The sequence below is a fragment of the Macaca mulatta genome, chromosome 14 (assembly GCF_049350105.2).
Source record: "Macaca mulatta isolate MMU2019108-1 chromosome 14, T2T-MMU8v2.0, whole genome shotgun sequence".
Classification (NCBI taxonomy): Eukaryota; Metazoa; Chordata; class Mammalia; order Primates; family Cercopithecidae; genus Macaca; species Macaca mulatta.
In genome coordinates, this window is record NC_133419.1 from 77,100,001 (window position 1) to 77,126,948 (window position 26,948).

The following is a 26,948-nucleotide window of genomic DNA, read 5'->3' on the forward strand; positions in this document are numbered from 1 at the left end:
CCCTGCTTCCCACAGAAACTGGATCCTTGGGGACTTTTCCCAGAAAGACCACGAAATTCTCTCGCCTTCAGCTCAGTCTGACCTCTGTTATCAATTTGGTAGCTTTCATCAAGGCTGAGCAGTATCTGGACAGTGCTTTGGCTGACATGAATTCTGTACGCTGAGAAGAAAGGCAGTCATCAAGTCACCACCTGGTGACAGCATACCCAGTATTTGGTAAAATCATTAGGAGCCTGCAGCGACTGCAGTTCCAATCAATCGTACACATAGTGATGATTTATGCGACACCCTTCTTCTGGCCCTCTTGTCCCTCTGAATTGTCGGTCACTAAAAAAGACCCAGAGGAAAAGCAAATTACATAGATTGAGTGTTAAGGGGAACTCATGACGGAGTCAGAACCCCCAGGAACATAATTTCTACTTGTAAGGAAGTCAGTGAAGGCTGAGTCAGGGAAGATATGCAGTTTTTAGTTTTCTTTTAAGAGCAGGACTTCCCAGTAAAGCCATAGCGTCCAGTTATGCAGGATGTACCCTGAACATTAAGGAGCAGCAACCTACATAGCCAGAGGCAGAGGACCTGGGCCTTCAACATTTTAGCTGCTCTAGCCAAGCCATTGTGGTAGCTCCTGCTGCCAGTAAGGGCCAAAAACGTTGGGGATGTCTTCATGTTGCTGTCAGGGCTGCCCCAGCATAAAGGGAGGTGGCACGTGACCAATTAAAACACACACACACACTTTAAAGGGTCTCTTTTTTGTACAATGGGGAAACTGAGGCCTACAGGAAGAACATTTTGCCCAAGGACACTAAGCAAGTCAGTTGCAGAGCCAGGGCTAGGACCCAGATTTCCTGCCTCTTGAGTCATTGTTTTCTCTGCTAATGCCCTCATGAGATCACCATAAATATTGTGTGGAAAGTTAAAAGAGCCGATGACATATATCATCTCCTTCTATTAGGCTGGTGCAAAAGTAATTGCAGCTGTGGCCATTAGTTGGTTTTTTTTTTTTTTTTTTTTTTTGAGACTGAGTCTGGCTCTGTCGCCCAGGCTGGAGTGCAGTGGCCGGATCTCAGCTCACTGCAAGCTCCGCCTCCCAGGTTTACGCCATTCTCCTGCCTCAGCCTCCGGAGTAGCTGGGACCACAGGCGCCCGCCACCTCGCCCGGCTAGTTTTTTGTATTTTTTAGTACAGACGGGGTTTCACCGTGTTAGCCAGGATGGTCTCGATCTCCTGACCTCGTGATCCGCCCGTCTCAGCCTCCCAAAGTGCTGGGATTACAGGCTTGAGCCACCGTGCCCGGCTAGTTGTTGTTTTTTTGTTTTTTGTTTTTTTTGCAGTCTTGGCTCACTGCAAGCTCCGCCTACCGGGTTTAGTGGTTCACGCCTGTAATCCCAGGACTTTGGGAGGCCGAGGCGGGCAGATCACGAAGTCAGGAGATGGAGACCATCCTAGCTAACATGGTGAAACCCCGTCTCTACTAAAAATACAAAACATTAGCTGGGTGCGGTGGCGTGCGCCTGTAGTCCCAGTTACTCGGGAGGCTGAGGCAGGAGAATGGTGCGGTCATTAGTTTTAATGCCAAAATAGCTATTACTTTTGCACCAACATAGTAGTTGCTTTCCTGAAAACTAGGGTACGTTGCCACCAGGTGGTGATTTGGTTACTAAGAACTATATTAAACAGCCAGGCTGCACAGGTTATTGAAAGAGTCTCTGCCTTGTGCAGGATAGAAGTTATGAGATACACACGCAGTCCTGTGGACTCCATCCGGGAGGCCGTGTTGACAGTGTCCCCAAAGAGGCAAGACCGAGGCATCGTGAGACCCACGATCCCTGCTGCACAGGACCCTGAAACTCGAATGTACCCGGTGAGCTCCAGCAGGTCTTGGACCAGAGAGAGAGCCCAATGACAGCCTCACCCTTCTCTACCCCCTGTGCCATTCCCCACTGCACATCCTGGGCTCCAGTTGTGAGGTGAGGATTAAGCTAACTGGAGTCTCCAACGACATCCAGAGAGGACCTGATGCTTGTGCCAGGCTCTGTGCTGGAGGTGAGGGGTCATAGATAGATCAGAGCTCCTCCCTGCTCTTGGGCAGCTCCCAGCCTGGTGGGGAGAGATGTGTAACCTGCAATCAAGGCTGTGATGAAAGAAGCACCAGGACTGTGCCAGCACCAAAAAGGGCCCCTAATCCAGCCCAGGGGACTTGCTGGAGAAGAGGATACATGTGCTCTGTCTTGAAGGATGAGAGAATGAGTGGGCAGGGAACAGCAGGCGCAGAGGCACAGAGGCAGGGAACCCGTGTGTGTGAAATTGCACATAGCTGAGTGTGGATGGAGGGCCATGCAGGGAGTGGTGGGAGATGGGGTTGGAGAAGCTATGGTGGTGGTGGGGTGGTGGTGGCAGTGCCAGTGGACTTTATCCTGCAGGTGAGGGGAACCATGGTGGAAGGAGCAGGGACATGGAAAGGGCATATTCATGACTCCGATGGCTCTCCCAGACCCATCCCAGGAAACATTTGGTTGTTTGCATGACCACAGAAGGTTTCTGTCCTGCCTCTTCCATCAGACTATCAGCATCACACATTCTCTCTCTCTCTCTTTTTTTTTTTTTTTTTTTGGAGACAGAATCTTACTCCGTTACCCAGGTTGGAGTGCAGTGGCGCCATCTCGGCTCACTGCAACCTCCGCCTCCCGAATTCAAGCGATTCTCGTGCCTCAGCCTCCCGAGTAGCTGAGATTACAGGTGTGAGCCACCACACCCAGCTAATTTTTGGATTTTTAGTAGAGACAGGGTTTCTCCATGTTGGCCAGGCTGGTCTCAAACTCCCGACCTCCTGTGATCCCCATGCCTGGGCCTCCCAAAATGCTGAGACTACAGGCGTGAGCCACCATGTCCGGCCTGACTCTCTTATTTATAACATAATTAGGACCTTAAAATAATGTAAGGAAAAAGAAACATAGAATGTTTTTACCATAGAGTTTGAGAATCTCAGACATCCAGAAGCATGCCACTGGAGGCGTCCCAGCCAGCGCCCCAGGGAAGACTGGGAGATGGATGTGGTGCCTCACCCTGGAGGCCCCTAGCCCATACCTGAATGCAGGCCAGCCCTCATGCAAACGGGCACGTTGGGTGCATGCCTCATCCAGAAGTCACCCACAGAGCTGAGGACATCCAGGGCCATGTTGTTGATTTCAGCGACATGCTGACTCCCATTGTGCTGAGGCAGCCCCGACACCATCATGTAGGCATCCCCAGTGGTCTCCACCTAGAAACAGCAGCCTTCACACTCCAGCATGAGAACATACCCTCCCTGGCCACCGCACATCCTGCTACACATGGCTGCTTCTTGGGAGTCCCAACCCGCCCCGTGGGTCTCTGGCCCGCAGTGCCATCTTTGCTAGGCCTCCAGTTCCGGGCACTTTAGCAACGATTGGATCTGTACATTTCAGATCACCTTTGTCTGTATTCCAGGCAACAATGGCTCTTTTTATTATCTCTGGCCTCAGGCCCTGAGCTCCTTGGTGGCAGACCTGGGTACCCCATCTGTTCAAGGCCATAGTGGCACATCAGGGATTAATTTGGAGAGGACTGTATATATTTAGAGGACGCTTCCCATTTTCCAAACTCTGCTGGCCTTCCAAAGGTGTACTAGAAAGAATGTAGGTTTTGGAATGAGACAAATGTAGGTTCAAGCCCTGGCTCTGCCATTTACCTGGACAACTTCACCTGGCTGAGCCTCAGTTTCCTCTTATGTGGAATGAATGTTAGCAGTGAAGTATTTACAGAAGCAGGCATACCAATGCTGAATACACAGAGTCTGCTGTCGTCCTCCTCCTCATCATTACGGTTTTGGAATCTCCTAACTGGAAGGGGCTTTGCTGGTCACCCACCCAATTTCCCCCACCCCAGTGGCTGTTCTCGCTTACTCACATCCCTTGATAGGAAAGTTTCTCCTTCTTCAGTAGCCACTTCTCTCTTTAGGCAACTCTGATTTTCTCCTTCCTTCCTTCCTTCCTTCCTTCCTTCCTTCCTTCCTTCCTTCCTTTTCTTTTCTTTCTTTCTCTTTCTTTCTTTCTCTCTTTCTTTTCTTTCTTCTTTCTTCCTTTTCTTCTTTCTTTCTGTTCTTTCTTTCTTTTTCTTTTTTTCTTTCTTTTTCTTTTTTTTTTTTTTTTTTTTACCAAGGTTGCTCAGGCTGGAGTGCAGTGGCACAATCTCAGCTCACTGCAACCTCCTCCTCCTGGATTCAAGTGATTCTCATGCCTCAGCCTCCAAAGTAGCTGGGACTACAGGCGTGAGCCACCATGCCTGGCTAATTTTTGTATTTTTTGTACAGATGGGGTTTCACTATGTTGGCCAGGTTGGTCTTGAACTCCTGACCTCAGGTGATCTGCCTGACTCAGCCTCCCAAAGTCCTGGGATTACAGGTGTGAGCCACTGCCCCCGGCTGTAACTCTGATTTTCAAAACTTGAGTTGAGTTAAAACCTGCCTTTCACCAGTTGGTTCCAGCTCCACCCCCTGAACTGTACGCGTATACCTTTCCTAAGCACATTCTTCTGTTCCTAAGGCCCTGTTTCAGGTGCTCGGAACACAGATGTGAAAGAAGCATAGCCTTCTCCCCTGCCACAGGCCAAGCCTGCCAGGGTGAAGACAGCAACTCTACCCTCTGAGTCTTTCCCGGCTCCTGCACTGTTCCTCCTAAAGCAGGCACGTGTTGGCTTCACCAGTCCTGGGCAGCAGAGCCTCCCCTGCCAGGCACTTCTGCACTTAGCATCTGGCGCACAAGAATAGTGATGCACCACCTCCCATAGGGGGCGCTGTAATTCAAAAAATTTCTCACGCGACTCGCAAGTGTGGACTGTGCCCCACTACCAACGCCCACACGGCCCTGTGATCTCTCCCTCACCCCGGCTATCCTCCACCGCACTACCAAAAGGTGATCTGCCCTAATTACATCACATTCCGCTCTGATATGCACTTCAGTTTGCTCCCTATGGTCGGTGGCTTAAAATTCAGGCCTCCTGGCCTAGCTATCAAGGGCCTCCTTCATCTGCATAATTGCCTGACGTTTTCTAACAGTTGCTTCTGGTTCCCCACGCTTCAGCCAGACAGAAATCTTTTCTACCATTTCAAGAGACACCCAGTGCTTGCTCACCTCGAGGCCTGGAGCACCAGATCCCTCTGCCTGAAAAACTCTCCCCAGTCTCTATCTGCTGAAACCCCACCCCTCCATCGGTCCCGCTCACACGCCATCTAGGGCACAGAATCTTACCAGTCCCCAGCAAGAAAGCTGTCTCCCTCCTCTGGGCTGTGGCCTGCTCTCCCGCCCTGTGGTCTGCCTGCTGCTGTCCACCCAGCATTCATGGACTGATGGTAAGAGTGGCAGGGGTGATGGCAGGGCTGCCCCAAGCTGTGCACCTTTCCACAAAAGAGATTTTCCACTCCACTCCCCAGGAGGGAAAATCATGAGAGACTCCTGGCTTTCCCTGCTCTCTCTTCTTCCTCATTGCAGGAGGAGAAATGCCTTACTTGATAGGCGAGACTGGAAAAAGGACTAAGTGCCTCTTAAACACTCATATGGTGCTTACTATGTGCCAGACACAGTCCCAAAGCCTTTACAATTATGAACGCATTGGATGGTCACAAGAATTCTGGGATATGGGTACCATTACTAAGGCTGTTTTGCAGGTGAAAACTGGGTCAGAGGCATGAAGTCCCTTGCCAAGGTCACTTGCAGCCAGTGCCTGGGTTTGAACTTGGTCAGTCCAGTTCCAGAGTCTGTGCACTATGCTGCCTCTTGCTGCACATAGCTTGGGCCCTCTCTCTCTCTCTTTGAGGAGGTTCTGCTCTCACCCTGCCTGCTGGGTGTGCAGCTGTGACACAGGGAGGGTGCACCAGCTCTGGGGACCCAGCCCTGCCTCAGATGTGTGACCCCACAGTCCAGACTAGGGGAGAGGAGTAGAAAGCCCCACAGTGGCCATACAACCAGACCACATTCTCTGATCTGCTAAAGCTGATCTCTAAGCTGCTGACCTGCCTGATGCCTGAGCTGGAAGGGAACGTGCAGGGTGATTAACATTCACTCCTTAACCCTAGAGACAGAAAGATGACCAGGCACAGGCATGTTCTCCAGGGACTCGTAAAGGTGATGTACTCAAAGTTGCCTATCATAGTGGGCTCTCAGCTGAAAGTGAGGCAGTGGTTCCCTTCACAGATGGGAGAAACAGCCAGGGGAGAGGTGCAAGCAAAAGGTCCCTACTATCAAACGCAGATGTGAATTCTAACCCCACCACTGACTTGCTGTGTGACCCCAAGTGAGTCATTTACCCTCCCTGTGCCTGCGTCCTCATCTATACAGTAAGGATAGTAATCCATACCCCTGACAGGCACTGAAAGGGTTAGATGAGATCAGTTGTGAAATTTCCCCAGCCAAGTGAGCCCTCTGTAGGCGATTAACTAATGCTGTCCCTTCCCTCTGTGCTTTCAGGGATGCCTCAGCATCTGGCATGTGGCAGGTGCCCAAGGGTAAGGTGATGACTCAATGAACCATGGCGCTTTCTCTCACATTCCTTAATCTGCAGAGCAATCCTATACCAGAGACACTTTCATCCCTGTTTTATAAATGGAGTACTGAGGCTCAGAGAGGTGACATGCCCAGGGTGGCTTGGCAGTAGGGCCAGGGCAAGACTTACGCCTGGCTGAGCCACAGGTGGGGCTGAGGCCTTGCCTCCGCGACAGTCCCCAGTGGCTCTGCTCTGGAGTCATGTCCATGAAAGTGCACACTCAGCGAGCGCGGGAGGGAATCGCAGACCCCTGCGAAACCAGGAAATGATTGCCTGGCTGCCTCCCAACCCAGACCGGATTAAAGAGCAGTAACCAGATCCTGTTGGGGATGAAGGGGAAACCGAGGCGGATGACATGAGTGATGAGAGATGCTCGCACATCATGAAGAAGGGGCCTCCTCTTTCCCCACATCTGGAGGGTTGTGTGGGCCTTGTTTGATTTCATTTCATTCTGCCAGAAAGATGCAGACCTCCTGGCCAGAGTTCAGAGCAGTCAGAAGGGATGATTCAGAGCCAGGGGACACATGTGTGAGGAAAGATTAGCAGCGGAGGAAGAGATGAGGCCAGGGTGACTCAGGGCAGATCAAAGCTGTGGGGCTCAGCGAGATGAGATGAGGAATCTTTTCCTGGGGCTGTGGGGCCAGGGTGACTCTGGAGGCAAGAGGGAAACTCAGGAACGCCTTGGAACTTCGGGCCAGGGCGGGGATCTAAGGTCCTGAATGGGGAACAGGAGGGAAGCTGCACCCTTGGGTGTCGGTGGCGCAGGTCCTGTGGGTGCGTGTCGGTCAGTATGGTGCAGTGGATGGAGCACCGTGGTGGATGCCGTAGGTTCCTGTTCTGGCTTTGCTGCTGGCCAGCTGTGTGACCTCAGGCGGGTCACTTCCCTCTCTGTGCCTCAGTGTCCTCCTCATTCTGTCAACACACATTTCCTGAGGATCTATGATGTGCTGGACACTGCCAGCCACTGGGAAGTGATTCAGGGTGGAACCATAAAATGCAATGTAGGGGGAGTTATGCAAGCATCAAACAGGCACCCCTAACTGTGTCTGGGATGGGGGGAAGGCTAATGAGACCAGACACATGGCCAGAAGGGAGCTAGGTGAAGAGGAGGGAGAGCACTGCTCCAGGAGGAGAAACAGAGGTACCAAGGCCTGGGGGCTAGAGACAGCGAGACATGTGTGAGGATCCAGAGGCCTGCAGAGGTGGAGACACAACTGGGGAGGTATGTGGGGCAGCTCCTGGAGGGCTTGTGGACCACTATGAACCCGCAGCTTTATCCTGAGGATGTCTATCTCATGGGGATGGTGAGCCTCCCCAACCAAGGGCCTTTGGACCACCATAACCTGGCTCAAATCTTGGCCTCAGATCCCACTGAGATTATGTTAACAAACAAGCCACTTAGCCTCTGTTGCCTCATTTTCTTCATATATAAATTGGCAGTACCAGTCCCTACCTCATAAATTGTTTTGCTGAATAAATGGGCTAATACATATAAAGCATTTAATACTAGCATCCAGTATACACTAAAGCCTCAATAAGTGTTGGCGTTTATGGTTGTTGGGATACTATAAATAATGCTATCAGCAGATTGTCTGGCGTCTCAGAGTTCATCGTGTCCTCGAAAAATTCCTCCCAAGGCATCCTTTTCAATCTGGCTCCAGCCCTCGGGGCCTGGCCCTCCCCTGTCCCTGCCTTTGTGGAGGGCTGTGGCTGGACAGGCTGGTGAGTCACAAATTAGGGCTAAGGCCAATAGAGCCTTGGCGTGGTGTTTCCTGGGACCTCCCTCCATACCTTCCCCACCATGTCTGAAGCTGCCCCTAGACCCCCTGGATCAGAACAAGGGGCAGTGTTGGGGTTGGAAGGTCCCCACAGCACGGGTAGAATGGAGAAGTGGTGAGCAGGAGGTGTCTCCCTTTCACACTCCGTGCTTGACATCCACTTGTGCATGGGGGCCAGGATCCTCCCATCCTCTGTGAGCCCTCCCAGAACTGTGGTCGCCATTTCTGTTCACAGTCAAAGAAACAGAGGCCCAGAGAGGGGAAGCTGTTTGCCCAAAGCCACATAGAAGCTGGTGGCCAGGCTGGGACTCAAACCCAGGACTGAGAGGTGCACAGGGAGGGGCTTGAAGGCCCTGCTGAGGCCTCTGTTGTCCTCTCCAGTGCCTCCAGCTCCCCACTCCTGGCCCATTCATGCCCAGTCAGCCCAGCTTATTCAGCTTCCCCACACTCACCAGGCCCTCTGAAGCCTCAGGCTTTCGCACATTTTTCACCCATTGCCTGCCTGGGGCTGCCACTCCCAGATGGGACAATGCTGGGAAGACAGCACCTCTTCCAGAAAGTCTTCCCTGCTCTTTACACATCTACCCCTAGCTGGGTTGGGGCCCTCTCAGCCTCCTCCGCCTCCCAGGATTATTACTTTCACTGCGGGTCATCATCTTTTACCTATAGGACTGAGCGCTCCTTAAGCATAGGAATGGGAGCTGAGTCATCTGTCTGCTCATGCCCAGCACAGGGTCAGGCACAGAAAAGCCTGCTGATAAGATTGTAAAGGGATGAATAGACAGACAATGGACAAGTAAACACTGTGGTCTATTAAATACAAAATGGCCCACATCCTTCACCCGCTCCATGTTCACCCCATTGCAACGAGACTGAAGCTTCTCCCATCAAGAGGTAGACTTTGTTTCCTCAGCTCTTGAATCTGAACTAGTCTTTCATTTTGACCAATAGAATACATCAGAAATTGTAATATGCCTGATCCCAGATTAGATCTCAAGAGCCTTGTGTACTTCTGTCCTCTCTCTCAGAACCCTGCCATATCATGTCAACAATCCCGGACTAGCCTGCTGGAGGAAGATAGGCTGCGGAACAGAACTGAGTTCTCTTGGCCAAGGCTCCAGAGACATGAGAGAACCCAACTGAGATCAGCAGAGCTGCCACCTCACCCATAGCTGACCACAGATGCATGAGTGTGTCCAGAAGAACCTTCTGGTGGCCCCATAGGCTTGTGAACAATAGTAAATGCTTATCATTTTACCCTATTGAGTTTTTGGGGGGGTATTTATTACACAGCAATAGCTAGCAGATACAAACACATAAATAAATAGTACCATCAAGACACAGTAGTAAAAGGAGGAATGGAATGCCAGCCTCCTGGTATTCTCACCTTACACACGTCATGGCTGCCCAGAACAGCATCAAACAGCATGCAGGGATCGTTGAGCAAACCCACCACCTCAATGGGTTCACTCAGGGCTGAGATGATGGTGAAACCTACAATATTACTGAAGTATATGGTAACCTGTTCCACAGTTACCCCTGTGGTTCCACAGTTACCCCCATTTTCAGAACGTCGGCCACAGACCTGAAGGGATGGGAGGGGCCAGACACATAAGGTATGAGGGCCTATTTTTGACAGTTTGGAGGCTAGGAAGGGATATTTGGGAGGAAACTGTGTTGAGCATCAGCAGATCTGGTACAAGTCCGTTGGTGTGCTGACTGCCCTGGAGTGAATACTTGCCCTGTCTGGACATGACTTCCTGTGAAGTGATATTGGGGTGGGGGAAGCATTGTGCCTAGTTCCTTGCTCCCAAGGATGTGAGAGAGCAGAAATTCCATTCACGTGCCCGACAGAGTACCTGGCATATGGTGAGGGCTCTATAAAAATATGTTGTATAAGCCATGTGCAGTGGCTCATGCCTATAATCCCAGCACTTTGGGAGGCTGAGGAAGGAGAAACACTTAAGGCCAGGAGTTTGAGGCCAGCCTGGGCAACATAGTGAGACCCTGTATCTAAAATAATAATAATAAACAAAACTAACTAAACAAAGTAATGTGCTGCATAAGAAGAATGTTAGATAAATAAACATGGATGAGTGAATTGAATAAATTCATGGAATCCAGATCTGCTGAGCACCTACTATATTCCAGGCCCTGGGCTTAGAGCTGAGGCTAGAGGTACACTCAAGTCCAGGGGCCACTCACAGGGGAATCACCTGACAGAGCAGCCTTTCTGTCTTCTCTCTCTTCAGCTCCAGTTCCTCAGTCTGCTCCTGGATCAGGTCCTCCAGGTTCTGGGAATATTTCTCCAGCAACCGCAGCATGGAGTCAGCAAAACTGGTCTTCTTGCCTTGGTTGATGCTTTTGAACTGAAGATGGAACAAAAATGCCAAAATGACATGAAAGTCAGCACACCTGGTCCTCAGCTGGGAGTCTAGGGCCATGGAAATGCACCAAACAGAATCCCCGCTTGAAGGAGCTGCATTGTTGTGGGGAACAGATATGTAAATGACAGGGGGACGGTGGCTCTGACAAGGGAAAAGTGCAGTCAGCTTTGTGTCAGATTAATGGGTTAATTTTGTGTAGGGTGGGCAGGCAGCAAGAGGACTTTGCAAAGGAGCCTGTACCCAGCACAGCATTATGGTTAACAAACACAACCCTCTTGCACTGGGTCTCACAACAACACTGTGAGATTCTTTATTCTTCTCAAAGATAGACAGACAGACAGACAGACAGATAGATAGATAGATAGATAGATAGATAGATAGATAGATAGATAATAGACAAACAGATGGATGGACGGACAGATGGACGGATGGATGGATGGATGGATGGATGGATGGATGGATGGATGGATAGATGGATGGATGGACAGATGGAAGGGTAGGTGGATGGATGGGTGGATAGATAGAAAGAATATATGTAGATTATTTATATGTATAATCTATCTCTATTTCTACTTTGTTCCTCCAAAATTTTAAGGATGAAGAAGAATAAAAGCAGTACCACACAATAAAAGAATAAACATATGCGGATATTAGGACCAAAGGAGAGTAAAGGCTTTTTTTAAAAAAAAAAAAAAAAAAAAAAAAAGGCAAATCTAGGACTGAAATCTGTATGCCAAATCCATGCTAGAATTTGGTCACTATTTTGGATATGAACTTCCTAGTAACAAAACAAAGAGGGAAATATAGATTACACAATCCATGGGGTCCATAAGACAAGGGAACATTAAACTAATTGCTCAAAAGAAATACAACCATTCCTAGTGCCAAGCAAAGAAATCTGGCAGCAGTTTTCCTAGGAAGACTTGCCAGAACCTTACCCAGTGTTGCTTGCACCTTCCCAGAGTGCAGTCAGTAGGAGAAGCAAATCAGTGATGGTCAAAGTGAAGGGGTTCATGCTTGTCAAAATCCAGCATCTTGAACTTGTGAGTGTGTGTGCATGCTCTGTGTGTGTGTGTTGTGTGTGTGTAGGTATGCACATCCAATCTCCATTAATGCCACGTCTCTCAACCAAATGTCTGCAAGGTAGGGAGTGGCAGCAGCCCTGAAGTGCACCTATTTTGTATTGTCCAAGAAAAGCAGAGGCACAAGCTTTACGGGGTGGGCATGACAGCTGCTGACCCTGAGACACCAACAAGGACCTGAAGCCAACTCCAAGGTCACCTCTGCGTGGAAGGTCATCATTTCATAAATGAAGAGACAAAGGATCTGAGAGGTGGAATAACTTGCCAAGGAGCACACAGTGGTGGATCTGAGTTTCAAACTAAAGTCTTTTATATTAATTTTATCACCAGCCCTCCCCACTGAATTATTTTATCATTTGGAATTATACATATTTCTTCTTCCTTGGCAATATTAATTTTCTTGTCTAATTGCATTGGCTACTACTCCTAGAACAATGTGAAATGAATATAAACCTAAGCTTTTTTTTTTTTTTTTTTTTTTTTTTTTTTTTGTCAGAGTTTCACTCTTGTTGCCCAGGCTGGAGTGCAATGGCATGATCTCAGCTCACCACAACCTCTGCCTCCCTAAACCCAGGCCTTTTGGCTTTAATGTCAGTGTTCTTTCTCTTGTACCTTACTCACTCTCTCCTTCTCAAAGAGCTACATTTAAAAAAAATTAGTTATCTCACTGGATGGTCACACCTATCTGGAGAGTTAGGCCAGGGTTAGTTATCTTTCCAGGAAACATACAGGGAGGCTGAGGCCCAATAGGAACATTAACTTGTCCAAGGTCAAACAGTGGGTAAGTGGGATGATATCCACTGGATTCTCACATAGATGTGAATCCAGGCATCTGACCCCTCACCTCCCCACAGTATGATGCCATTTCCCCCTTCTTCAGACTGAATTCATGTATGCCCATCTCAGCCTTGTTTGCTGTTGGGCCTTGGGCAGGAATCTTGGGCAAGAATCCCACAGTCGCCCCTCACTCAGGGCAAGAGCTCTTCCCCACCTCACAGGGGGCCATGGCAACCTCTGATCCCCTGGAAAGATCCCAGGCTGGTGCTTTATAAACTGGTTGCTCATCCTAGTGCTGCTACCCACCATTATGGTGACTGCTTAGAGGTCATTTACTGTGAGCTCCAGATTTCTCATCTGTGGAGGGGGGCACCACCCCTGATGCCAGAGCTAAGTGTGGAGGGGGTGTGGAAAGAGAGGTGATGGGCAGGGCTTCTCAAAGGACACCTGTGTGCGTCTCCTTGGACTGCCTTGCTGCCTCTCTCCCTCTCGTCACCTGTCCTAACCCCTTTATTGCTCCCTAAACTGCTCCTTGGCAACTTTCCACCACAGCTGGGGAGTGGAGGATGGGGAGGGGAAGATGGGGAGGGGAGGCACAGTCCCCTTGGGTCTGATGGGTTGGCCCCATGGAAGCCATCAGCCAGCTTGGTCATGTTCAATCCACTGCTCACTCACACATTCCACTGCTGCCCTGCCAGCTTGCACAGACTTGCCTTGCCCCTTCCACTGAAATCCCCAAGGCAGTCCTGGGGGTGCCCCAGGGCCCCTCACATTTTCCCCTCACTGACTCAGGAAGTAGTACTGTCTCCACAGCCACAATGGCCTCTCTCCTCTGGTGCCAGGAGGCCTGGTACAAGGTGGGGTTGCTGGCACAGCTCTGCAGACAGACCTGGGTTGGACTCCAGCCCCACCTTTCACTCACTCAGTTACCTTGGGCAAGTGCCCCCGCCTCTCCAGGCCTCATTTCTCTCCCATGAAGCCAAGAAACTAACACTGTTTCTTCAGAGGGCTGTGGCGAGGATGAAAGGAGGGAAGCATGGCCCTTAGCATGGGGCTTGACACTCAGGAAGGCAGGGGATAAATGTCCCTGGAACCGGTGGTCCTGAGAAAGCTCTCCTTAAAGGGCAGACCTCAGGGGTGACAGCGCTGGGCAGTTGCCTCTTACTGCATGACTTTCCAGGTCCCAGGGAAAGCACAGGGCTTGCAGTAGGCTAAGTGAGCTGAACAAATGTGCCATTTTTTGTGAGCACCCACTCCTCTGGGGAGCACTCACCTGGCTGTAGATCTGGTCCACGCTAGGTCTGTCCTCTGGAGCTCCTCCCAGCACTGCTTCAGCACTCATGTGGCCTGTGATCAGGGGTCACCAGCGGCCAGCACAGAGGAGGGGGAGATGCCACCCTCCTGATGATTTCTGCAACAAACACCATGTGGGTGGGCCTGGGGTTCTGGGAAGGGTCATGAAAGGAGCCTGGCCTCAGATCCTGAGAGTGTGGGCAGGGTAGGCTTACAGCAGTGCCAGGTTCTGGGCCTGAGGATATTCCTCAGCTCCTGTGTCCAGGGTATGGCTGGCCAGTGGACGCAGCATTGCTGCTCTCCTGGGTCTACCCTGGGTGTGGCCAAGGAAAGGGTCTCAGACTGGGAGCCAGGAGAACTGCGAGCTGGTTTTGAATTCTGTATCTGCCATCACAATACTAGGGGATGGTGGAGAAATGATCTCTCTGAGCCTCAGTCTCCCGATCTGTGAAATGAGCATAATAAACTGCGTTCTTTTTTCTTTTCTTTTCTGTTTTTTTTGTTTGTTTGTTTTTTGTTTTTGAGACGGGGTTTCGCTCTTGTTGTCCAGGCTAGAGTGCAATGGTGTGATCTCGGCTCACAGCAACCTCCGCCTCCCAGATTCAAGGGATTCTCCTGCCTTAGCCTCCAGGCATGCGCCACCATGCCCAACTAATTTTGTATTTTTAGTAAAGACGGGGTTTTCCATGTTAGTCAGGCTGGTCTTGAATAAACTGCCTTCCTGAGAAGAGTGCTGAGGTAGAAGATGATGGATGTTAGGTGCCCGGCACCTGGCAGACTCTCCCCCACACTCAGGCCCCACAACAACTGCCGCTACTCTGTTGCCAACGATGACCACCAATGATCTTGAAACCTTGACAGTGCAGCTTTTTCCTGCAGCCCTGCCACTCAGATACTGGCGTGCCGGTTCCCCACAGGTGTGAACGACACTGCCTGCTTATCATTATCATCATCATTATGATTCTGTACTCAAGAAAACCTGGCCACGCGTCATCCTGTCTCCACACCAGGCTAAGTCAGTGTTCTAGTTCTGCTGTGACTCTAAGCCTCAATTTCCCCACCTAACAACTGATGGAAATAACCCCTGCCTCGGGGGGCTGCTGGAGAGCCATGGGGAGCCGAGCGATTCTAAAGTAGGCTGGGAGGAAGAGGGGCTGACACCGAGCTCAGGCTCTGGAGTCCACAGATCAGAGCGGGACTTCAGATGACCCATTTACGGTCCACACAAGGCGCATCACCTCTCTGAGCCTCAGCTTCCTCACCTGGAAGACGGGCACAACCACATTATGTACTTGCAAGGGTTGTCGCAAAGCAGAATGGGTTAATCTCCTCCGAGGATGGCTGGGATCCTCCTCTCGTGAGTGAGGGAGGTGGGAGCCCTTGGAGCCAGAGAGGAGAAGTTTCTTTCTGGGTTTCAGTCCCCTTCCCATCCCTTTTTGGCCTTGTTGGGGATAGTGCAGGAGTCACCATCCCATTCTACAGACAGGGAAACTGAGGTTCCTGGGAGTGAAATCAGGTACCTACATAGGGCCAGTCAAAAGCAGACACTAGACCTGGGCCTGGTTTGCACCCAGCCTGCACGATCTCCTCTGCCCAGAGGTTCCCAGCCTACAGGCGTTAGACCCTGAGGGCCCCAGAGTGTGGGATCTGGGAAGTCGTATGTGCTTACAAAGGACTGTGTGCTGATGGAACCAACCATACACCACATGCACACATGTACTGCTGTTTTTCAAAGGTATGCAGATGGCACTGTAATGAATACAATACAAACCCATTTCAAAGTGTTGCTGATTTCACAGCAGATTTTATCACTGGGTATGTTCTCAGTTAGTGGATATTAGAAGTCAAATAGTAGCATGTGAGGCTCTAACCATTTTTGACATTAAAATGGAGTCTTCATATGTGAACATGCTGGGAACCCCTGCCCCAGGCCAGGCCAGGTCTCATGCTCCCCACACTGCACCAGGCATGCTGTCCGCAGCCCAGACATAGCCATGATTGACGGACAGTGCTGAGGGCTGAGGGAGGAGTCTGAGCGTCCAGCTCTGGCCGGACCTGGCTGGGCTCTAAGAGGGTGCCCCACAGATGACTCCAAGAGATTTTAGAACACTGAGCTTGGACCAGGGATGTCCACCCAATCCCAGGTCCACAGCTTCCCCTCTGAGAAATCCCTTCTCCTCTCTGAGTCTCACTTAACTCTAAAAAAGGGGCGATACCTCCCAGGGTTGTCAAATGGTATCATGCACATGAAAGTGCCTTGGGAACTGCAAAGTGACCCCCCCATCCACAGGATCCTAAAGAGATGTTAGAGTCAGGAGGGAACCTGGGACCCCCCTTAGCACACTCCTAACATCACCTCACAGAGATTTATTGAGCTCCCACTGCATGCCAGGCGCTTTGTTTACAGCATTTCACTGAATCCTCACAGTTGTTCTGGAAGGCAGACATCATGGTTCCCATTTTACAGATGAGAAGACTGAGGCTTGGAGCCTAAAAGGGATTTACTCAAGGTCATGAGGCAAGTTGGTGTGGAGCTGGGCTTAGGTTGGTGTTCCCTGGAGCCTGTGGCTTGAGCCCTGTACTCCCTGAGGCCAAGGAAAGCACACAGCAGGAAGCAGTGGGCCCTAGGCTGACAGCCTCCTCACGGGTGGCCAGAGCATTCCAGGCCTGGGTCCCTGCACCCAAAGCTGGACGGAGCGAGGCCTGGAGTGCCTTGCACTGGTGGCATGGTTTGCAGATCCCATCTGGCCAGCCCTTCCCTCCTCAGAGGCAGAGGATGGGGAGGCAGCCAAGGAGTGTTGAACAAATGGTCTGACAAAGCCCCCCTTCTTCCCACTCCTCCACCTCATAAATTTGGGCCTGGAATGCTCATTATTCATGGGGCAGTGCTGTGGTGGAGAAAGGCAGTGGGGCTAGGCCTCCTGTGAGTTAAAGATTATCCATTGGGGTAGGATCTGATGGTGGGCTCAGCTCTGTACTGGTCTGCACTGTGGGCCAAGGTGCCCAGGTGTCTGTGGAGTACCAGGTCCCTGGGACTGGGAAGAGGCAGCAGGAGGATGACAGAAAGAGCAGTCTGGGGTCCAGGGAGCCCGGACAGAGAGCACAGAGGGGAGGAAACATTTCTGGAGTTGGGCCCTGGCCCTGGGGCTGGAAGAGATAAAGTGTGTACAGGCCAGGTGATGATGGGGAAGCAGCCAGTGGTTATCCTGGGGAGCCAGAAGTGTGAGGACAGAGAAGCTCTGAAGGAGCCTGCCTGGGCAGGTAACGAAGCCCCCTGGTATTGAGCAGCCTGGCCACATTGGTCACGGGACTGGGGATCTGGCACATTTGTTATTGGATTCCCATTTATAGATGAGAACATTGAGGCTCAGAGAGGGTAAGCGGTTTGCGTAAAGTCACAGAGTAAGACAGTGACACAGCTGGAGTAGGGCTGAGCTCTGTGTAGCCTGTGCTGGGCATGGAGGGGAGGTGCAGTCGGGGCATGAGCACCTACAGGCATGGCGGTGACACTGGGGAGGAAGGCGGGATGGAAATTTTCACCCAGAGCGCAACGTCCTTAGCCCCTGGAGTGGGTCAGCTGCTATTCTGGCAGAGTTGCTGAAGGCAGCCCAGCTTAAGTCAAGTTCTCATGGTCAGACTTTAGGCGTGCGTGTCTATGTGGTTATTTTCAGGCCCAGATTTCCTGATTGCCATAGAGCTTCCCACTAGTCAGAGACTCTAGCCAAGGACAGCCAAGGAGGGGGAGGAGGGTGCCTACCTTCCACTGGGAATCCCGAGGAGCAGTAGGGTGGGTCCCGAGGCAGCACCTCCTGCAGGATGATGGCAGTGCTGAAGATGTCCCCTGTGAGGGTGCCCCACCCAGGGCACCCAGGCCTCGGCAGCAGCTCAGGAGCTGCCCATAGCAGCTCTGCAATCATAGGGCAGGGTCACGCCACCATCACCTACTGACCATCCAAGCCAGGCCGGGCATATCTATTCTCCCCAATTCACAGGTAAAGAGCCTATAGCTTGCTCAGAGAGGAGAAGTGATCAACTCAAGGTCACCAGTGCCAGAGGACTGGAGATTGCCCTCTCCCCCGACCTTACAAACACCTGGTTAAACAGAGGCCCCAAAACCTACTGGCAGCCCCCTGCGCTGAGCTGACATTCGGGGGCTGGCCAGGGTTGGGGAGCCTGCTGAGTGTCCAGGGGCTCTGCATAACCATGGTCAGTGACCTTGAGCACAAAGTGTCTGTCCACCACACAGTTTTGGGACTTGAGGCAGCCAGGAGGGAAACATCAGTGGTGCAGATACCTCATGCCCTAAGATGGACATAATGGGGGTCCATTGGATCTGTAACGAAAGAGAGGAAACCTGGTTCTCTCGGAATTCCCAGAGGCCCCAGAAAGCCTTCCTGCCTCCCCGTTTACCTGTGGCCATGCTGTTTGGACATCCCTGGGTTAGACAAAGCTGAAAGAGCCCAGCTGTGGGAAATCCGAGCATCTCCTATCTCCCTGTCCTCCCCACTTGCCTGCAGTGCCAGGCCCAGGGAGGGATCTCACGCAGATCAAATCCAGCAGCAGGGAGGCCTTGAAGGTCCAGTCTAGGTGCAGAGCCTCGTTCCGCAGCAGGTTCTCCAGAACCAGAGCACTGACCCCAGGGGTCACGAAAAAGCCCAGTGGTGACGTTCTCACACTGCAGCTCCCACATCTGTCAGGGAAATGGGCACCTTAGCAGCTCCCAGGGGGCCTTCGAGGGCTGGACCAGGTGCAATCCACATCTAGGCCACCTGCACTTAGCACCAAACACAAGGCTAAGCATGGAGAGGCATCAGAAATGTTGAATGAATGGATAGATGGACAGACAGATGGATGAACAGGTGGGTGGTGAGGGATGGATGGAGGATGGATGGATGAATGTATGCATGGATAGATGGTGGTGGGTGGTGGATGGATAGATGGATGGATGGGTGGGTGGATGGGTGGGTGGATGGGTGGGTGGGTAGCTGGTGGGTAGGCAGGTAGATGGGTGGGTGGGTAGTTGATGGGTGGATGGGTGATGGGTGAATGGTTGGGTGAATGGGTACCTGGTGGGCTGCTGGGTAGATGGGTGGGTGGGTGGATGGATGAGTGAATGGGTGGGTGGCTGGGTGGATGGATGGGTTGGTGGGTGATTGGTCAGTAGGTGGATGGGCGGTTGGTGGGTCGGTGAGTTGTTGGGTAGGTGGATGGGTGGTTTGTGGATAGGTGGTTGCATGGTTGGTGAGTGGGTGGATAGATGGATGGGTGGATGGGTGGGTGGATGAATGGGTGGATGGATGGATGGGTGAGTGGATGAGTGGTTGGTGAGTGGGTGGTGAATGGGTGAATGAGTCAATAGGTAGATGAATGGCAGATCCCTTGAAGCCAGGAGTTCGAGACCAGCCTGGCAAACATGGTGAAACCCTGTCTCTACTAAAAATATAAAAATTAGCTGGGCATGGTGGTGCACACCCATAATCCCAGTTACTTGGGAGGCTGAGGTGGGAGGATTGCTTGAGACTGGGAGCTGGAGGTTGTAGTGAGCTGAGATCCAGCCACTGCACCCCAGCCTGGGCGAATGAGCAAGATCCTGTCTCAAAAAAAAAAAAAAAAAAAAAAAAATCTACTCACATACATTGCAAGATGCCCACTGGGAAATGCCTAACTTAACTTCCAGTGTCTTAATCCTTCTGAACTTTATTTCAGACTGTGGTGATATTGGAGATATCAATAAAATTCCCCATGTATCGAAAGCATGGAAGAGTTCTAGGTTATTTCATGTGTTGCCAGGAAGAGTTCTAGGTTATTTCATGTGTTCTCTGCAATCATAATCCCCCAGAAGGTGACTATCACTAGCTCCATTTTACAGGGAAGCTAAGAGTTCTGTGGAGGCAAGATTTCACCTGGATCTTCCTGACTCAAGTCTCATGCTCTGTCTCTGTCCCTCAGTGCCTCTCAGGATGGTGACGATCTTGGGGGTGAAAATGCTTATGTGGTTAGTGATGACAGGTGCTTAGGATCTCCCTGAGGGAGGGGACTTTGTCTCTCTTCTCCACTCTGTATCCCCAAAGCCCAGAACACTGCACATAAGTGCCTGGCACATAATTTATGCTCAGTAAACAGCAAATAAAAGAAATGATGGGTGGAGGGAGGGGGCTGCAGGATGAGGTCCCTTCATGATGAGTTGTCATGCGAGGGCATTGATGGAGGGCACTGTGCCCTGGTGGTTATGGGGACTGTGGGTTATGGGGTGGTGATGTGGCTTTAAGGATGCTGGCATGGGACAGTGACAGCAATAGTGAATTACTGTGATTGAGGCACTGGCAATGGGCAGGATCATGATGGCAAGAATAACTTCCTCTTTGAGACCAATCTGGACCAGTAAGGGTCTCCTGAGCAGCGTTGCTCCCCACCCACCCTCTGTGCCCTCTACAGCCCTGCCTTCCTCAGGAGGCTGAGGCAGCTCAGGTGCAGTTCCAGGTCTTAGCCCACTTCACACTTCTTCAGCCACACCCAGTCTCCCTATTCAAGGAAGAGCAAGAGGTTAGCTGTTGCTGCTCCTCAGCTGTGGGACCTCAGGAAAACCCCTCTACCTCTCTCATCTCAGTTTCTTCCCCATCAATGCATTCCTTCTGTGTGTTCTGAGCCAGGCACAGCCTGGTAAGTGGAAACATTTGCTATAACCCAGGCAGAGCCGGGAGCCGGGCTTTGGCTGAAGGATTCCAGTTCCAGTCCTGACACCATCACTTTCCAGCTCTGTGACCTGGAGTGGGTGACTTCAGTTCTCTCAGCTGCAGGTTCCAAATCTGTAAAGTGAGGATGATAGCGCCCACCCACATCTCAGGGGTTTACTGAGATGGTGCATGTCAAGTATGCTGGCCCCTGGTCTACAGATCAGCTTTGCCCTGCAGGCCTCAGGCCCTCATGACACCCCTAGCCCTGTGAACTGCTTGGGTGGGGGGCTCTGTGACCCAGGGATTCATGGGGAGGAGAGAAAGGCCGGTGGGAGAGGAGGGGTCTCAGATGGGGGCTCTACCCTTGCCTTGGCCTGGCCCAAAGCTAGCTATAACCCTGGCCTTCTCTCTTCCATCACTGATGGGTTTTGCCTTCTCAGCCTCACCTACAGCCCGTCAGCCAACTCAGAGAAGCAGACAAAACACTCTTTGTACACCATGAAAGCCTCCTTGCAGCAGAAAAGAAAAAAAGATGGAATTCCCTCAGGGGACAGGTAGAGAAGAAAGAGCAAGCAGCTCATGTCGCCTCTGTAGAAACACCTAGCCTGGCTCAGCTACCGTGAGAGTCTTGGTGTCGGTGAATTGTAGCATCCATGAATTGTTGAACTTCAGAACGACAGCACCTGAGAAATGGCGGCATCCCCAGCATCCTGAGATCTCGCTGAGCTCACCTTTGACCGCCCAGCCTCCCTGCCAGCTGGCGACCCCGGCTCTGCCCGAGGCTATCCCGGGTTGGGTGCTGCCCCCCACACATCAGGGCCTGGGAGACCCAGGATCTCACCTTACCTAAGCAGACAGGAGGGTGAACTAGGCTGGCCTTGGTCCCTAAGAGAGGCCCTGGGGTGAACCGCATCGGCAGCACCAAGGGCCAAGTGCCTGGGACCTGGTTGTTCCTTCAGGTCAGGTCATGAACCATGCTGGGCCAGGAGTTGGGGTCCTACTTCCCACTCCTAGCCCTGCTGCCAGTTTGCCAAGTGACCCAGGAAAGGCACTGCTCCTATCCGGGCCTCAGTTTCTCAGTCTGTAACAGAAGTAGGCCATACAGAGGCTCCCTCGGCTTCTCCCAAACTGACTGCCTAGGCCTGGGCATGGGGGTGGCAGAGGCCCTCGCTTGGTACACGGCCACACTGGTGGGTTCCTGGGGGCTGGCAGACTCTTTGCTGATCCCCGGGCCACTGATCTCAGGCTCCCACCATCTGCCACAATTCCCCATTCATCATTCACATGCAGCCTCTGGAGGGAGCAGGTGTGATCAGGAGCGCACACTGGGCCTCTGTCTACTGTCCGCTCAACTCAGCCCCGGCCCTACCCACCCATCTGTTCAGGGGCGAATGGATGAAGGTGAGCTCCTGGGCTGTCAGCAGGATCTGGTGGCGCCCACACCAGCTGCAGCTGCTGGATGCCCAATCTGGAGGCGAGAGAGGGGGCAGGGCAGTGGGAGTGATGCCATCGCCCCTCCCAGCATCAGTCTGGCCTCTGACTCAGAGATGTCACCTTTCCTCTCCCCGTTTCCATTTCTGTCTCCCTGTCAGTCCCAGCCGGGCCGGGAGGGCACTGAACATTGTCTCCATGCAGCCCCTCTGCCTCGGGCTCAGGTCTGGAACCCCTGGGCCTGATGCATCTGCTGGTCCCCGGTTGCACCATTCCCAAGTTGCCAAGAGTCCTCATGCAGCAGCCAGAGAGGGCTGGGGGTGGAAGGCTGCCCGCCTCCAGATACGCCTGAGACTCAGGGATGGTCTGGATTCAGGGACGCAGAGGAATGTAGACCCCAGGGAGAATTGTTTTCAAAGCTGGAGGGCCCCTGGGAGTCGTTCTGGCCAACCCCCTCACTGTACAGATGGGAGCCTGAAGCTCAGGGTGTGGAGCACGTCCAGGGTCGTGGGCTTCTTCCTCAAGTCTCAAACGGATCTTCTCAGGAGGCAGCCAGGGCCTTGACAAGTCCCATTTTACTTACAATAAGTTCAGACTCCTTGTGGCCCATAAAGCCTCACCTGCTCAGGCCCCAAGCTCATCTCAAATTCTTGTCTCATCACCCATGACACCTCAGCCACTCCACACTCCCTCCTTCCTTTTCCTCCATCAACTGGAGCTCGCTCTGCCTCAGGCCCTTTGCACTTGCTGCTTCCCCTGACTGGTTGCTCTTCATCCAGATCCTCATCTAGCTGCTTCCTTACCATTTGGAGCTCAGCTCAAGTGCCACCCCTCAAGTGCGCTTCCCTGCCCATCTAGCTCTTGTTGGCCACTACTCCATCCCGCTCCTCTATCACTGTATCCTGTTCTGTTTTCTCGGTGGCATTATCACTACGTGAATTTAGTTATCTGGTTATTTGGTTATTGCCTGCTGTCTCCCCCTGACAGAATAGAAACTCTTTAAAGGCCAGGTCTGTCTTGTTTGCCACTGTCTTCCTGACACCAGACGTAATGGCACATGAGAGGGACTCAGTCCACATCCGTCAGATGGATGACTGCCTGAATGGCCACTATCAGCACCCACATCCCTGTCACCACCTCCAGGCACTACAGTCTTCTTAACACCAAGAAGTGGGCATCCCCAGAAGACCCAAGTTCACTGAGTCCTGTAAGCCAAGCCAGGCCAGCAGCTGTGTCCTCCACCATAACACTTCAGATTCACAGCAATGACTAGAGAAAATCCTCCCTCTCTCCCACTCTCCTGCGCTCCCCACACTTTCCCGTTCTGATCTCTGTCATTTGCTAGAGAGATGCAGAGCCAGGAGAGGAGAAATGCGGGCAAGAGAAAGAGCAGCTGGGCCAGAAATGAGAATTTCAGGGACTGAGAGGGCTGGAGATAGATAAATAGAAGCAGAAGAGATACAGAGGAGCACTGAACAAGGCAGGACAAAAAGGTGAGTGATACGGGGAAGAACAGAGACAGACAGAGACGTGCGGGAGTCCCCCCTTATCTGCAATTTCCCTTTCCGTGGTTTCAGCTACCCACAGTCAATCAGGGTCTCAAAATACTAAGATATTTTGAAAGAGGCAGAAAGACAACATCCACTAACTTGTATTACAGTATATTGTTATAATTGTTCTATTTTATTATTTAGTTATTGTTGTTAATGTCTTACCATGCCTAATTTATAAATTAGACTTTATTATAGGTATGTGGGTATAGGAAACACAGCATATATAGAGTTTGGTACCATCCACGGCATCAGGCATCCGTTGGGGGTCTGGGAACATGTCCCATTGGATAAGGGGGACTACTGCAGACATACACATATACATACATAAGCCACCTCATGGTAAAAGCCATATACATATACATATACATATACGTACACAAGAAGGAGAAAGAGATTGACCACACCCAGGGACTAGGCAGAGAGATGCTTTGTCCAAAAGAGGCCATGTGCCCATGGTGGAGATGGGCCTGAGCCCATGCACCCCTGCTCCTGGGCCCACACTCAAGGCATACGGGGGTCTGCACTTGAAGCATACCCACCTGCTCTGGCCCCAGGTGGGCAGCTGCCTCTCCATCGGGCCAGGCAGCAGCAAAGGCCTTGTCTATGGGGCCAGACTCTAGGCTGAAGGGTGAGCATTGCATCATAGGCCTCCCACGAGGGCCCACCAGTGCTGAGAGACAGGTAGGAGTGGTTGCAGTAAGGCAGGGAGAAGAGCAGCGTGTCATAGGGCAGGAAGACCAATCTCCCATCCATCAGGCCCTCAGCCCAGGCACGGCTCAGCAGGGTGGTCATCTCCAAGCCCGCTAGCACTGCCAAGTGCATCCAAGCACCACAACTGGGGACAGAGATGGCAGAGTCACCTTTGCAGGCCCAGTTCCACTGTGGTCTGCCCTGAAGCCCACAGTTCTCTAGCCCTGGAGAGCTGCTCAGAACTCCCGGGCACCCGCTCTGCTGCCACCCCACCCCCACCCCCACTGGTCTAGCAAAGGTAGAATTTTCCTTTAATCTGCCCCATAACAATAACAGCCAAGGCCACCAAATCTGAGTTTGATCTGATGAAAAATATCCCTTTAATGGAGGATAGATTTGTATTAATATGGCCTTCCCGGCCTGTCTGCCCAATCATTTTGACCAGCATCCTGCCCTACCCAACCCCATTGGCCCTGACAATTGCTAATACGTATTGATGGTTTCTTTCTTTCTTTCTTTTTCTGAGACAGGGTCTTGCTCTGTTGCCCAGGCTGGAGTGCAGTGGTGCAATCATGTCTCACTGCAGCCTCACATTTCTGGGTTTAAGCAATCCTTCCACTTCAGCCTCCAAGAGAGCTGGGATTACAGGTGTGAGCCTCCACACTTGGCTGTTGACAGCTTTCTCTGTGTTGTCCTAAAGAACCTTCTCAAACATTTTGTCATTCAGTGTTACAACAGCACTAAGAAGCATGTTGACCATTATCTCTGTTTTTCTAGAGGAGCAGTTGGGGAGTTGCCCAGGACTCATAACCACCACAGTGGTACAGCTAGAATTTGAACCCAGGCAGGTTGGCTCCCAGCTTATAATCCTTTTTTGTTCTTTTTTAAAGAATTATTTTAAATTGAGATACTCACATATCATAAAATTCATTCTTTTAAAAATGTACAACTAGGTGGTTTTAGTATATTCACCAAGTTATGTAACCATCAATACAATTTACTTATAGAACACTTTTATCACCCCAAAAATAAATCCATTAGCAGTTGCTCCCCATTCCTCCCTTCCTCAACCCCAGTCAACCATGAATCTGCTTTTTGTCTCTGTGGATTTGCTTATTCTGGACATGTCATACAAATGTACATAATACATGGTACTTTGTGCGTGGCTTCTTTTTTTGACAGGGTCTCACTCTGTCACCCAGGCTGGAGTGCAGTGGCATGATCTCAGCTCACTGCAACCTCTGCCTCCTGGGTTCAAGAGATTCTCCTGCCTCAGCCTCCTGAGCAGCTGGGATTACAGGCGCCTGCCACCACACCTGGCTAATTTTTGTATTCCAGCTAATTTTTGTATTTTTAGTAGAGACGGAGTTTTACCATGTTGGTCAGACTGGTCTCGAACTCCTGACCTTGTGATCCACACCCCCTTCCCGGGCCTCCCAAAGTGCTGGCATTACAGGTGTGAGCCACCGTGCCTGGCTTGTGTCTGGCTTCCTTGACTTAGAGTAATGCTTTCCAGGTTCGTCTTTATTGCAGCATACCTCAGTACTTCATTCCTTTTCGTGACTGTGTAATACTCACTGTATGATAGACCGCATTTTGCTTATCATCATCCGCTTGTAATCTTAACCTTGGTCCTGAGTGGCATCCTTAAGGTCTAAGTAGACACGGATACATTCATCTTGACCTTAGTAAGAGAAGCAGCCCCGAATAATAAAGCTGCCAATTTCACCCCCAGGCACCAGGACAGAAGAGAGCCCTTGCCAAGGTCGGGGTCCACAATGGACTTCCTTTGCATCTTTTCTGTCTTCCCCGCTTGGGTCCTGACCAGCATGGCAATGACAGCCACAAAAGGGCCACCACTTGTTTGGGACGTGGCCTGGGTTCCCACTACACTCCCTTTCTGCAGAAAACCCAGGAAGGCTGAGGGTCTCCTTGCTGGAGCCTGAAGACCCCTCATCACATGGACTTCAGAGCCTGGAGTCCTGGCTTCATCTGAGCCTCTGGGGGCCCATACTGTGGGGGCCACAAGCCCACCCCTCCATGTCTTAGATAGTGCCGGAGGTCCTCAAAGAGAGGCCCACCAGGACTGAGTGGAAACAGAAGCCAGGACTTTGTCTCATCTGCTCTGCTGGGCCAACTTCCCAAAACGCCCTTTCTCTTAAGGATTGGAAGCGCTGTTCTGTGTTTGGCCACGCGGGGGAGCTGCTCCACACAACTCGGGAATAAGCCACCTCACGGGAAACGCCAGCGCGGGCTGCAAGCTGTGCCGCTGTGTGAAGGCACGATCCTGAGCCCGCTGTCTGCAGTAGATCAGCCTCGTGCCATTAATGAAGAAACCATAGGACAGAGAGGTCTGGTGACTTCCCTGAGGTCACATGAGTGCCGGATGGGGTGGAGGGGGCGGCAGTGGGACTCCTCTCAATCTGACTCCAGAGAGTGTGCCCCTCACCCCTCTGCCTCCTGGCTCCTGAGAGCCAGCACCGTGGCTGGAGCTCAGTCCCCTGCAGCAGGGGTGGAGGAGGAGTCTGAGGGTCTCCCCACCCACTGCTGCCAGGCTCTGGCCATGCAGAGCCAAACTGTTGATGTTCTCCCAGTCTTCCTCCACGCTACCTCCACGCCTTTGCACTAGCTGGAGTGTGCTCTGCCTGGAATGCCTTTCCCTGTCAGCTCCACTCAAAAATCAATTTCTCATTGTCAGGCCCTGTCCAATGTCACCTCTTCTGTGAAG

General features: G+C 51.7%; 1 protein-coding gene across 1 annotated transcript in view; it reads right to left on the minus strand.

Moving 5' to 3' along the window:
• LOC100430188 (guanylate cyclase D-like) overlaps positions 1 to 26,948 on the minus strand; it is a 55,366-nt gene that overhangs the window by 23,083 nt on the left and 5,335 nt on the right. Inside the window, 23 exon segments of the mRNA XM_077964895.1 lie at positions 66 to 160; positions 1,743 to 1,841; positions 3,085 to 3,259; positions 9,721 to 9,867; positions 9,870 to 9,918; positions 10,539 to 10,702; positions 13,853 to 13,893; positions 13,896 to 13,913; positions 13,916 to 13,990; positions 17,630 to 17,779; positions 18,018 to 18,174; positions 18,415 to 18,532; positions 18,534 to 18,562; positions 20,314 to 20,394; positions 21,718 to 21,749; positions 21,752 to 21,839; positions 21,920 to 21,986; positions 21,988 to 22,014; positions 22,162 to 22,343; positions 24,070 to 24,131; positions 24,196 to 24,365; positions 25,960 to 26,120; positions 26,457 to 26,585. Of these exon segments, the coding sequence (XP_077821021.1) occupies positions 66 to 160; positions 1,743 to 1,841; positions 3,085 to 3,259; positions 9,721 to 9,867; positions 9,870 to 9,918; positions 10,539 to 10,702; positions 13,853 to 13,893; positions 13,896 to 13,913; positions 13,916 to 13,990; positions 17,630 to 17,779; positions 18,018 to 18,174; positions 18,415 to 18,532; positions 18,534 to 18,562; positions 20,314 to 20,394; positions 21,718 to 21,749; positions 21,752 to 21,839; positions 21,920 to 21,986; positions 21,988 to 22,014; positions 22,162 to 22,343; positions 24,070 to 24,131; positions 24,196 to 24,365; positions 25,960 to 26,120; positions 26,457 to 26,585 (2,316 nt within the window).